General features: G+C 38.3%; 1 protein-coding gene across 1 annotated transcript in view; it reads right to left on the bottom strand.

Moving 5' to 3' along the window:
* clmpb (CXADR like membrane protein b) overlaps positions 1-14104 on the bottom strand; it is a 61408-nt gene that overhangs the window by 7743 nt on the left and 39561 nt on the right. Inside the window, exons 2-4 of the mRNA XM_085917239.1 lie at positions 8277-8428; positions 3533-3737; positions 828-995 (exon numbers count right to left, since the gene is read on the bottom strand). Coding sequence (XP_085773365.1) covers positions 828-995; positions 3533-3737; positions 8277-8428 — 525 coding nt within the window. The remainder of the gene's footprint in view (positions 1-827; positions 996-3532; positions 3738-8276; positions 8429-14104) is intronic.

Below are 14104 nucleotides of genomic sequence, written 5' to 3'. Positions count from 1 at the left end.
ACAACAGAATGGTACATCCATATTACAGAGTGATTTAGTCATGATCAAGTAAGTGTGTAGTCTTTTGCACTGAAACGGTTTCAAAGGAATCAATAAAGTTTTTGCATTGCTGTAATATAGATGACTACTTCTTGGAGTTTCAAGAAAAATCAATATATGATTCATAGAGTCCAGGGAAAAAGAGCTGATCGACAGACGCTAGAATCACCCCCCCCTCGCCCCAAGTAACTGTTCACTTGGGTTTATGCAGTAAAATATTTGTGTCGCTAATGAGAGGCATGGATGCTGTTTGATTATGTTCCAGGATGAATACCAGAATCTGCAGTACGTGACATTAGCTTGTTTCAACTGTGTGTACGCTTTTATGTATAATTCATTTCGTCTATGAGCTATCATATCAGTGTCATATATATCTTCATCTGATTAAGACCAATCCTCATGTATATCTGAATACTGAGGATTGCAAGTCCTTGGAAAAAAAATGCTAGTACTCTACGCTTAATTTGAAGCGCAGCTATTTTTTGCTGTCAAGTAGGGGTAGTAGTAGTGCAAACCATGTAAGTCATGCAGAATCAGTGGCCCAATTGTGACAATCAAAATCAACCCGTGATCAATCAACTTGAGATCAGCACTACTTCTTAATTATTATGTGGGTTTTGATGGCAACAGGAGGTGGACATAAAATGGAGCAAAGTGGCAGGGCTAAAAAAAAAAAAGGTTTCAGAGAATAAATGGAGGCAGTGGAAAGTGCTGTTATGAAAATGAATCCTTATAGCACATCTCTGTTGACATTTTTAGTGGGGTTAAACGTTCATTATTTTTCTTACCTATCAGTGCCAGGTTTGGCAGTTTGCCCAGGCTCTTGCCTTTGTCTAGGACTCGCTCCCACTTGTAGTTGATGGGGTCAGAACCGTCGCTGGACTTGCAGCTCAGTTTGACGTCGCTACCTTCCAGGAGATCGCCATCCATCCAACATCTGGGTTTTGAGGGTTTCACTATGAAAATAGCAAAAGAATAACTGGTTTAACTCATTGGTATGACAAACACGGTTCAGATGTAGTAAGATGGAGACATACTTATTGATTCATTTATCTATTTATTTATTTGTATTAATTTTTTTATTTGTTTATTTATTTGTTTGTTCGTTCATTGATTTTTATTTTTTTTTACTATGAGTATCAACACTATGGTCCAATGTATTCATTGGTGGAATACAAAAAAAGCATGCAGAACCTTTAAGTGAAACACTTTAGGCGTGGGCATATTTTGCTCATTGCAGTGACCCAGCACCGACCCATTTCCCAGGCTGCCTTGTGAGCTGATCAGAATGCTTGCGGTTGCCCCATCGGTCATTGCTTAAGCTCTGTTTTTTTCCATTCGCACAAACCCCATAAATACATGGATTGTATGGATGAAAATAAAGGGGATTATGGGAACATATGTGGCAAACAGTTTGATACTGTCAATATACAGCCATAGATTATGAGTCTCAGTTTGAGACTGCAGAGAGTTTATCAAGTCTATTGAGACTCGTTTAATGTAAATGCTAAGCTGGCCGTGAGTCTTGTATTTTGTTTTGTTCTTGCCACAGCTGAAAGATTTCAGTCCAGTAGCTCAACACAGAGAACACAGAGGAGAAGTGCTGGATGCTGTTGAAACGTGTACTGTCTCTGTTTTTAAACACACCGGACAGCTTTGCTGAGCTATGAAAAAACGAAAATAGCTTGGCTTCTATCCCAGCAGGATATTTTTAGATCAGTGGCAAGCTATTTTTAAACAGCTCTTTTCTATTTTGTCATATTCGCAGTGTCGGCTTTTGTGCCATTTGGCTGGCGCTGATTGTCTGCAGAGCTGCAGCATGTTGCTAAAGCCTCACTGTTGTGAGGTACCTTGTACATTGACTCATTTTATATGGATTTGTTTACATCAGACTGAAATTATTTGAGAGTGATTCAAAAGTTAAAGCTCTCACCGCATCTATAATAATACTAAGTAGTAGTTTCTTGTTAAGTTGTAGTTTCTCGTTCGGAGTACAACCTGGTCAATACCAGGGCACATACAGTATAGAAATGGACGAGCATTCACACTCACATTAACACGTACAGGAAATTTAGTTCATCGATCCAAAAGGTTAAGGGTGAGCTGATTTGGGGCGAATGATGTCATACACCTAATAAGGCTGGAGAGCAACGATTCACATGTAATGGGATTATGTAATATAATTACAAAGTGTCTGCTGTTATATTCTACTATATTATTATACTCTGTTATACTACTCAGAGAAAATATGGAATTACAGTTGAATATTGAAATGTATAAAGTTACACTTGTAACTTTACATCTTCCGCAGTTCCAGTTTAGAGTTTACTATCAGTTTACAGTTTCTTACAAACATAGTTTCATAAATATATGCTTCTGCCATGTAGACAGTGCAACTATGTTGCGTTGAATTTAAATGGAATGGAAGGAGCCACTTTCCATAACCAGGAAGTAAATCCACTGTGTTCACTCCCACAACGGCGCAAATACCTATTTCAACATGCATGCACCCAGATTTAAAACCATGTATTTAAACCCATAATAAGGAATGCTTTTGGTAACTGGGTCATAAAAACAAACACTCACAACTCACAGGAGGCAGGCACATAAACAACCTGCCTGGCACCAAGCTATTATCTTGGGGAGCGAAATGCAAATGTCCGTCTCTCTCAAAATCGAAAGTGTCACCGCGAAAGCTGAGGGCAATTTGTATAAACGAAGGCACTAACTCACTGAAATGTTTTTATGGAAGAGAGATGAGAGTGAAAGGATTAACAGACTGTTCTATTAGAAAACCAATAACCGCGGGCCGAACTAATCTCCCATGATGTTTTAATAAATCGCCCGCTTTTTCGTCACTGAGATGATCTCCCTCTTCCCGACGGACTTTGTGTCTGGCTTGAGTGTTAGAACGCTATCCCTTTTTGCCGTTTGTCCTTCAGAATTGTTTAGCTACGAGCAGGCAACGATGAACATTCACACTGAGCTCACTCTAAAGCTTGTTGCATAAACGAGGAAAATAAAAATAATGAAAAAAAGGAGGGATGAAATAACCAACAATGAATTTGCTGAGGATTAGAAGGCCAAAACAAGCTCCCCCAAACATAATTTGGGTAAATAATTTCCCTAAGAAGCTTATACGGGGTTTAGGGGAAGACAGTTGTAATTATAGACATTCACCTTAAACATAAGGGCACATTTTCCTCAAAAAGAAACACATGCATGTACTGCAAAGTTAGATTTGTTGACAATCAAACTCATAAATAAGTTGCATGTTTCTCGTCTCACCTCATCAACAAACTAAAAGAAGAATCCAATCAGTCAGTCTGAATCAAATTGAATCATTAGATCAGTCAGCATGCCAGAGGAAATGTGTTAGGCTAATGACCCATTCATGAGGTATCTGATTGTGTACATGAGCATCAGTGTGTGTGCACGTGTGGGCCTACGTGCGCACGTGTGTGTGTGTGTGTTTGTGTGTGGTGACCCTTACCCAGCACAATGAGGTTGACTTGGCTCCAGTGGTACTTCCCTCCAGTCTTGACCTTGCAATAGTACTCCCCGGAGTCAGTCAGTAGCAGGTCACTGATCAACAGGGAGGCGTCACCCCCCAGGTACTCCCCAGCAAAGGACACGCGGCTGGCATCTGGGCCTGTCGCCTCGTTGGTGTACACGTGGCCACCGAAGAACGTAATGATCTAGAAATATTGAAGAGCAACATTTCAGAGACTATCATTAATGTTGGTTAGTGAACTATGCTCAAGCCTTCACAAGCAAATTAAGCTAAGTGGTCCCCAACCATTGGGCCACCAACCATACAGATGGAGTTTCCTTATTTTAATTTCATATTCTGATTTATTGTTATTACAACTAGTGCGGGAAAAATAAGGTGCAGGCCATTCAGTGCAATGACCAAAACGTTATTATGGGTCAAAGTGTTGTTTTTATGCTTTAGAAATTGACCGGTTGAACAGTTGAAAAAAAATAAAAATGATAATAATATATATATATATATATATATATATATATATATATATATATATATATATATATATATATATATATATATATATATATATATATATATATATATATATATATATATATATATATATGTATATTTATTTATTTATTTGTATCTCTATCTACATCTCTATCTGCTGTATATCAGTCTGTGGTTCTGGCTGTGTACATGCTCACAAACACAAACACAGCTGTCAGAGTGGCCTATTACTCAGGGCGAGTGAGAGCCTGCAGATGGGACCCACTAAGTGCCGGTGCCACAGCGCATCACTGGCGACCAAACAGGTGCCACCTGCCGTGACCACAGGTGACGACTGGCTGCTTACATTCACCAAATATGTAAAAAAATGCACACAATAAAAAAAAAAAAATCTGACCCTGAATGCAAATTGATGATTACGACACGTTCCAGTGCCACAGTTCTACAGAAACAACTACCATTAAGCATATGCCTCTTGTTTATTATATGGCCTCTGCACATTTACTGCTCACAGACATCTGTAAATAATTTATTGTCTTTGTGCACAGATGAAAAGATGATATATATAGAGAATGAGCGTGCTAATCAAGGGATTTTGTACAAAATGGCTACAGGCTGTTGTTTTAAAGCTGTGATGACAAATTGCTGACATGGAGGTTTTATTTCTTCTGCAGGCTTTTGAAGGACACATTTACTGGGATTTTTTGATCTATAAAAACCTTTTTTGTCATGAAATAAGCCGTGCTGCATTTCAAACTTGTTTGGGTCTAATGCAAAAAAAAATCCTCATTATATTATAACATTTATTAGGATTTTTGTAAATATGATTTAAGTATTTATTTTAATATTCTGCATGCATTGACATAATATTCTGCATGCTCTAATAGTATATACAGGAAACCGGAGCAACCAGAAGAAATTTACGCAGGCACGGGATGAACATGCAAACCCCACACAGGAAGGCCAGATCCAGAATCAAATCCTACAACTTTGAACTGCGGAACTGCTAACCAATGTGTCCTCGTTCGGTCACCCTTTATACTATATTCATCTCAGAATCTAAATTATAATTTTAAGGTAAAATACATTTGATGACTGCTCGATCTTTTTACGAGTCTCACCCTTTTTTAGTTTAAATCCCTGATTTTAAAATGTCAGTATTGTTATGTTGTCGTTTTAACGATGACAGCCAGCAGTCACTTTTTTATGTACATTTGTACTTTGTAGAAATTTCTCTTTACAAAATATTAATATGCTCAGTGATGATCACTGCCAGAGAGTAAGAGTATTCCTGAAAATAAAATCATTTATTTTTTCATTGTCATTGTGGTTTTCAGTACTGCATTACATTATGGTAAGAACATTTATCAATATTATGTTGATACATGCAGTGCAAATGACAATCCTGACAACACATTAAAATAAACTAATCCAGCTCTTGTATTTGATGTTATTTGATTATGCAACTGTACCTAATGTCATGATAGATGAATGTATTTTATTGATTAAGAGCCTGACCTTGAACTTGTGGTCTGCCCCCTTAGTGATCTGAGCAAATAGAACCTGCAAAATAACTAAGAGGGGCTAAATGTTGTAGAATGCACTTTCTCTCTCTGACAGTACAAAAGAATGATTTATTCATTCGGCTACAGGCGCAGACTCTTCAACCTAATCAAATTTTCAGATGTTTGATTTTAATTAATGGCGCCTTCAATGTTATCTTCCCGTTAAATATTCATCGCAATGTGGCACCCCCACTCCCCGCCTTGAATCATTAAAGCTTCAGACAGACGTTTTAATTCGACGACTTGTTTCCTCCTTCCTGGCCTCTTCCTGCTCTTTTCTTTCTCGCTGTGTTGCACTTCTATGTGCTAACACATCAGGACACAAACAAACGACTTCCTAATGGACTATAAATGTAAATATAAATATAAAAGAATTCACCTCAATTTGTGCACTCTGCAGCTAGAGAGATTTCCCACACTAATGTGTTCATTTTGGGTAGAGAATGTCTCTTAACCCACAACTGCCCAAGTTTTCCAAAATAAAACAAACCACTGCGTCATTGTAGAAGCTTGGAAGATAGAAGACCCAAAGGTATTAATCATTTTTCTTTCACATTAGTTTTGAAAAACATTTTTTTTTTTTGGGCCAGGTACAGTGGAAGACATCCCGTTCTGTCATGCTTGTCGACATCACAAGAAAACAATTATTCACAGTGCAGAGTGACAGTGAATTCATTTCTTCCGCAGTCAAACTGTTGCCATTATTAAGATGTTTAAAAGAAAGAAAAAAAAAAGACGGGTGAAGTAAATCTACTCACCTTGAAGCCTGACAGACACAAAATGGACAGGCAACATCACCTAGTGGTGTTTTATACAAACTATAGCCTGCATATTAGGTAGTTTTACTATATATTATACATATTTACGTAAAAACCTACCTGAACAGTAAAATCAATTTGATCAATTCTACTACATGCTCATATTGCACTGAGCAGCCACACACTTTGCTATGGTGCATTAAGTGCCATTTCAAATTCTCAGTTTACTACTACTTTTTTGCCCTCATTGGTGCACTTCTGTGCCAGCACAAAAAGTAAAGAAAACAAGCAAAAAAAGCAAAACCCACCAGATTTCCAATTAATGATGATGCTTTGAGTTCAAAGTTGCTTTCTAAAAGTTAGTAATTCATTATTTTTGATAAGAAGTTAGGAAAATGAATGAATGAATAAATGATTTATTTCTTGGAAAAAAATCGTTCCGTCTGAATACAATGAGAGGTTAAAAGCTCTGTTTAAGATACATACAACTGTCATGAGGTGTGAAAAATGTTTATTAAATGTAAAATATAAATTTAAATCATTCTTATGCACTTGTAGACCTAAAATGTCAGCGACATATCAAGAATGATGCGCCGTAAGAAGGAACACAGAATAAACAATGTCGATGATAGTACTGCCTAGAGACAGCGAGTGAATCCCAGCACATCCATTATGATTCCATTATGATATGTTCGTAGGAACTAACAAGGGTCACAATGTCACTTGCCTGAGGATTCCGCAACATGAACACTGTTGATATTTGGCTCGAAGCATAAACAAAAGTGCTTCGAAATCCCACTAGAAATTAAATTAAGCTTGTTTTGAAGCCATTTAAAGTCGATCTTCACGTAATATCTTTGTTGTCTCAATATGAATCTATAACTTTTTGATACTGTTATAATGATTCCATTTGCTGTTTTAGAGCTCTCTCTCTGGGTTCAGGACTGCAAATTGTCCCTTACTTCTAGCAATATATTGCTTCTGCCTGTCGCAATATGTGTTTAATGGCACTGAGTGCTTCTACTGAGACCAGTCTTTGATTAATTCTGCAAAACAAACAAAAGAATACAATAACAGTAAAGACTGTTATTCGCATTTTTGGATTCATTTTGAAAAAAGCAACAACCTATATTTGGCAGCCGTGTGATTTCTCCCAGCACAGAGAGATTTATGCATCTATTATCTGTACCGCTTATCCCCGCTATGGTTGCAGGTGTGCTGGAGCCTTTTCCATCTGATTGTGGCGGATTGAGAGGTGGAGGGTGGGGGGTGCACCCTGAACTGCTTGACAGCCAAACGCAGGGCACACATACACAAACAACCATTCACACTCATACTCACACCTACGGACAATTTGGAATCTTCAGTTATACTATCATGCATGAATGTGGGAGGACACCGGATATCAATTTTCTATAAACACAGTGATAATAACTTGGTGGTGTACTGTACTAAATAATTTCTGGAGTGCTAAATTTGAAATTTTTAATTTCTTGTGCCAAAACATTTATAACAAGAATTCCAGTAAATAGAAGCAATATATGAAAAAATAAATCCAAATCTGAAACAATGTATCAAATTGTCCATTTATTATTTATTTATCTATTTTGTAATTTACGGTAATTTACAGTGAAATTATATTAGCCCTATGGGTTTTTATGTTTTCATCTATCCAAACATTCTTTCTTGTGTCTGCAGAATCTGTCAAAGCCACTCATCAAAGACATTTTACAGCGACAAGGACCATAAACCTATTAGTCTGCCCTTTCACGACAGCTATCTTGAATTAAATGCCTGTCAAACCATTATTAATATGTCTAAGATTATTATCTTGAATCCATGTTTCATCATTAAAAAGTCTGATTGTTTTGAAAAAAAGGGAAGGATAGTAAATACTGTATGTCTTCTCACCACTTTCTGTTTGGAGTTTGTTTTTTGCAGGAGCCACTCAATGTCAAGTGAGCCAGAAGATTGGAACTGGTGGTGACATGGTAAGGTGGCGTTGTCCCCGACTACCTTCTTCATCTCGGTCTGGGCGCCTCCTGACAGTGGACTGAGGAGAACTGGAGGCAGAGAAACAAAAAGAAGCGACACATGTCAACTGAAAGACATGAGACAGAGCTTGCAAATTGGATAGAAACGTCTGCATTCGGTGGAAACTGTTACAGAAGACGGGGGTGAGACGTCAGATTGACATTTATGTCAGGATATGTGGGAAAAGACCACTTGGCACTGTTGCATGAGCATTAAAGCAACAGGAAAATATAATCTGATTTGTATTTCTCCAGCACTCATCAACTCAACATAAATTTGTAAAACGTCAAAGACATGGTCTGAATATACCAAAACAAGCGAGCCAATAAAAGAGACTAGGGTACTTCATGCCTTCAAGGTTGTTAAAGTTGCATAACAGGCTTCAGAATGACAAAACTCCCTCTCACGTTCAATTAAGTTTTATTGTCACTGTGAACTTGTGTACAACACCAAAGTTGACAGAAAATATAACTTTTTTTCCGAGTGACTATTGCCATTATTGGCATGTTTTAGAAATTTATATAAGTATATTCTAGGTTAAAATTAAAATGAAACAGAACATAAGCGGTCCCTTCAATTATCAGAGTGATCAAATTAGATTCTGTTCCAATATGTCTGTTTCTTCTTTAAATACATAAAACAACTTCTCCTTGTTGTTCCTAATGAAGTGGCCAATCCACCTGATTTTCACTATTGTTAATGCACTGTATTCAGGTTGAAGTGGATATTCCACCAAAATTACAATTCTGACAGATCTTCATTTTTGGGGTAATAACATCACAATACCACTTTGACCCCAAGATAAAGAAACTTTATTTTATTACTTATTGCGAGCACTAACAAACCCCAGGCTACTCTGTGAAGTGCTCATGTTGTAGTAAAAAACATACGTAGCAATAAATATGTGTGTTTTTAATGAGTGACTCTGGGCACCAGCCAGACCGTGGCGTCACAAGTCTCTGTGGACGAGCAGCAGTTCTAATTTACTAGCGAACACTGGACCGCATGCTGGACTTCAGCAGAATTAGCCAGAGGCATCACAGAAGTGTGGTGAAAATTGTGTTTGTGCATTCAGAGGGTGTATCCCACGACTGATATAGCGAACTCTCAACACCTGGTCCAGAGACTGCAAATATAACGCAGAGCTCCAGCGGGCTCAAAATGCGGCAAAGTATTTTTGGGTTTTCAACATTTAACTTAACTACCTGCCTTTAATTTAATTGCAGTGTGAGTCAACAGTTTGTGGGGCTTGTAGCGCTTCAAATAAAGTTATCCACCCTAGCAGATGATAATTTGGACTCAGGCTGTATGTGTTGTATATAAGTAGATCCTTTCTTCCATTAATCTGCTGATTAATGGCTCCTTCTGTTGGCAAATAATGAATAAACATTTTATATCTTGCTAATTTTGCTTTGTAGTCAGAATTCCTTCCATATAACAATACAATACAAAGCTATTAACTTTGGTGTTTTGTCCACTATTTTTATTAAAAAAAAAAGCATTCCACTTTTTTCACCACAGTACGATTGGCTAGGTATATTGTGAACACGCTTCTTTTGCTGTGTTTGTTGGTAGTAGCTTAAAACCTGCTTCAGATTCATAGTTTGGCGGTGTGATAGTGTGTCATGAACTTGTCAATAAATTCAACAAAGTATAGCGACTATACTGTAGCCATTATCATTCAACCTCCTTTCCCCTTAGTGGAAACCACACTTGTTATAAATGTGCTTGGTGTAAAACTGTCAAACGTTGTGGAGTTTTCTGAGAATGCATACACACCCATTGGGCACCTGTCCACTCATTTCCAGGTCCATCCTTACTTGAGCAGTCCCATAAGTGAGCTCTGGGCCAATGAAAATGTCAGCTCAGTTCTGCAAAGCCAAAGTGTCAGCGCTGACGCAGGGCACAAAGGAGAAGAGCAGCCGTCCATAAACAGCTTCTTCAAGCATGCACATGCCATCATTTGCTTGCTTTCAGCAGTTCTTTGAGTTTTGTTGCATCTCTGTTTGTTTTTTTCAGTACAGTCACTGTCAATCCAGTCGGAAAGAGAAAGAAAACTTGACAGCAGAGACTGTTTTTTGTCTCTCTTGAGAGGAACAGTTTCTGATGTCCTGCTGTTATTGGAACTTTAAATCACCAGTCAGCAGAAGAAGATGGGACATGCATTCCCTGTGTGGATGTCAATGACTTTTTGATGCAGTTTCTTTCCTCCTCTGGGTTTCGATTTTCCATGGTTCTAAAAATATGGCTTTATGTGCATGCAGTGTGTTGAACATTACAGTAGAGGTTAATGGTTGATGGTGGGGGTCTTAATCCTATGTCGACTGTCTTCCCTGCACTCCTCAGTCTTTAATCAGCCGAGCATATCAGAGACTCAATGCAGAATCCTGCAGTGTGCCAAAGGCCTGATAAGAACCCTCTGTGCCCTCTTTTCACCTCCCACTTACTTCTCAACGGCTCTAGGAATCTAGCAGTCTCCCAATAGATATGGCACGCTTGACCGGATAAAGTGGGCGTACGATAACATTTTTCCAACATGACACGAAAACCAGATTTTCAAAAGACCTTCAAACAAGGAAAGTCAATGTCAGTTTCTTTATGGTGATGCAAAAATTATACAGCATTGAACCCACCAGCAAAATCTAATACAGCCCAATAACAGATCTGTATGAAAATGTACACGTTTCAAAAGTACTCACTTTAAACTGATTCCATGAAAAAATATCTACAAATATTTGGCTGTAGATAACCACAATAGATGCCACTGAGCATCTCCCAAATGTTTCATACCTCTTATGTATTGTTCTGAATTAATAAAAAAAAAATCTGCACCTTTTATTGAGAAATGAATTTTGTCTTTAAGCTTTACTAGTTGATATGACATTGAGGTAATTTTGCAAAGTATTGTGCAATGTTTTAAAAAATATAGTACAGATTCATACACTCTTTCAAAATTTTTGTTAAAAAATGGTCAGGTAGCTTAGCTGTGTAATCAAAAGTTGACAATCTAAAAAAGGAGGAAACAAACAGCATGAAAATATATCCTCCTTTATGTGCGTGATGGAGGCAATGCATAACGGTGTGCCAGAAATGGAACAGCACAATTCTTTTAGACAACATTTTTTTTATACAGATTGGCTGTCGTTAAATTGTGGAGGAGTATGTTACCAAATATCAACTGAGTCTTGATGCTGAAAATAGTTTTTGACAGAGAAAAATGACACTATTTGCCAGAGAGAGTTGGCAGACGAGTGAGAAGTGAGGGGGTTTGGTTGGTATATAATCACCTCTCCCCAGTTTGCCAGTTATTTATGGTTGGGAGGGAGACTTTTGTGCTGCGGAATGACTGACGCCACACTGCCAAAATAAGCTCGCTCTGATGCGAGTTTGCGTTTGTGTCGGCCTCTTTCATAGTGTACACAGCTGGGACAGTTGTACTGCTGGACCCCATCATTTGTGTCAACAATACTTGATGCTGAATTTCATCATTGTAGCATCTTTGCACACACAGTGTATGACGGTTTTCGATACAGCAGTCCAGAGGAAACCTGAAAATAGTCGCAAACTGACTCACTAGGGTGTTAATTTCCTACAAGGTGGAAAATGTGTTATTTATATATGTGTTTGGAGCAAATTCGTTTTATATACTTTGTTACATGTTATAGAAGGGTAAATATTTTTGATGAGGAAAATTGGCATGGCGGCAATACGATAACCATTGTACACCCAAACTGAAGTACAACAAACTGAATATAGCATGAACAGATGGGAGGTGCTGATTTTGTGGCTCATACAGCAACAGTAAATAATCATGTTTGATGTTACAAGTACAAATCTGAAGTGTGGTCTCTCTAACTTTGTCCCCAAAACATCTAACCTTGGCTGGCCCTCATTTCTAATCTTATTCAGCTCAGGCTTACGGTATTCTTTAAAATAGCTTTCAATTTATCACAGTTTGATAGTCTCCAAATTGTAACATGTGACACTCCTTCTGTTCCTTTTGATTTACTGTCACCAAAACAAACATAAAACTGAGATTAAACTTTAATGTATACACTCATACTGATGACAGCAGCACAACAGATTGTAAATGACAGAAAATTACACACCCTTTTTCCACTGAGCTTTTGTACTACAGTATGTTATGCAATTAGACAATGTTTATTCAAATGTAAAATGTTCACTTTCAATCCTCGTCACTTCCAGAATATGTCTTTTAGCCATTGCTAGTAGAAATGAATGACATCCGATGATACATCTGCATGGAGTGACAATCAAGTTTCCAGATAGCAAAAAGGCTTGACTTAAACAGTAGGCCACATCACAGCGTGAAATGGAACAATCCATTACAAAGATACCAAGAAGTAAGAGGCCAGCAGAGTACTTTAAATACAGCGTAAAAAGTAGATGTGTCCTCAGAAATGACTATGTCTACTTACCAGAAGACTATGCATTAAAAATGTATGCCACTTAGATTTAAGCCTTAAAATGTTACCTAAATGAGGACTCAAATGTGTTAATGCAGTCAACAATTTGTTACGGCTGTGAATTGTAATAATGAAATATTGAATTCCTCCTTGTTCTAATATCCCCACACAATTATGGAAAGATGCAGGTTATATCAGATGCTGTCCAGTGTTTCTCTAATCAAGCCACCTTATTATTCCAACTGGCAGCAAAATACATTTTACAAAAATTTGCGATGTAGTTTGCCCATGAATCTGCTAATTTAACCCGACCGACCAACTCACCACTATGCAAACCAGCAAGAGAAAAAAAGATTGTCTAAAAGTATAACAAAAAACCTTAAAGCAGATGTAATATAGTCAGAGTCATGTTTGCGAATTCACACGTCTTCTTCAGATTCCACAAAGACAAGTAAAAGGTCAAATAAATGGATCTGATATGTTGAGGTAGAGAGTTAAATGTCGAGAAGAGTTGTGACCTAGAGGTTCCACGTCCCAAGCTACGTCTGCTTTTCTCACTGTAGCTCAGGCGGCCATTTGAATCAGATTGGGATTTCCCAACCAGATGAGTGGAAAGTAGCGCATCACGATTAACAAAAGGAAAATCGGTTCTAAACACACGATTTGTAAAGAGCGACAGAGAGGGGACTGGACACAAAGGGTGGAAAAGGGACCGACTTCTATGAATAGGCCCTAGGGGGAGTTGTGCTCCAGTAAATCTGCCTCACAGAGCCCAGCAATCTTATTATAGTGTGACCAGAGAGACAGACGGAATGACAGGGCAGGCCTGGATCTTTCACACTGCCTAAAGTCAAGCTCCATATCCCCTCAGTCAGCAGCCTTCGCTGTCTACCAAAGCTCGTGACCTCTGGTGCGCTCCTACATTGAAGAAGATGAGTTATGGAGGACGGGAGGGGAGGAGGATGGATGGTGCAATGTTTGACTTCCTGCAGACCTTCTCAAAGTCACAAGTGTGGAGAGAAAATTCCATCATCACAAAGGAAGGATTTGGACGCAGGTTAGCAAATACACAAAATGTGGAACGGGGCGAGGGCGTCACGCGTGACAACACTTACGGCGCTGAAGCTGTCAGAAGGACACTTTCTGCCTATCTGCGTAATGGAAACATTGGAGTAAAACAGCGCCTTCACCACTGTACTTTGTGATTTAGAGTGCAGCTGTCACAGTCACATTTGCACAACTCACTCACTTGGCCCTTCTCCTTCCAACAGAACCTTC

The sequence above is a fragment of the Syngnathus leptorhynchus genome, chromosome 7 (assembly GCF_054491065.1).
Source record: "Syngnathus leptorhynchus isolate UIUO chromosome 7, UIUO_Slep, whole genome shotgun sequence".
Taxonomy (NCBI): Eukaryota; Metazoa; Chordata; class Actinopteri; order Syngnathiformes; family Syngnathidae; genus Syngnathus; species Syngnathus leptorhynchus.
Note: the sequence above shows the minus strand (reverse complement) of the source record. Positions and strands in the feature narration are given on the sequence as shown.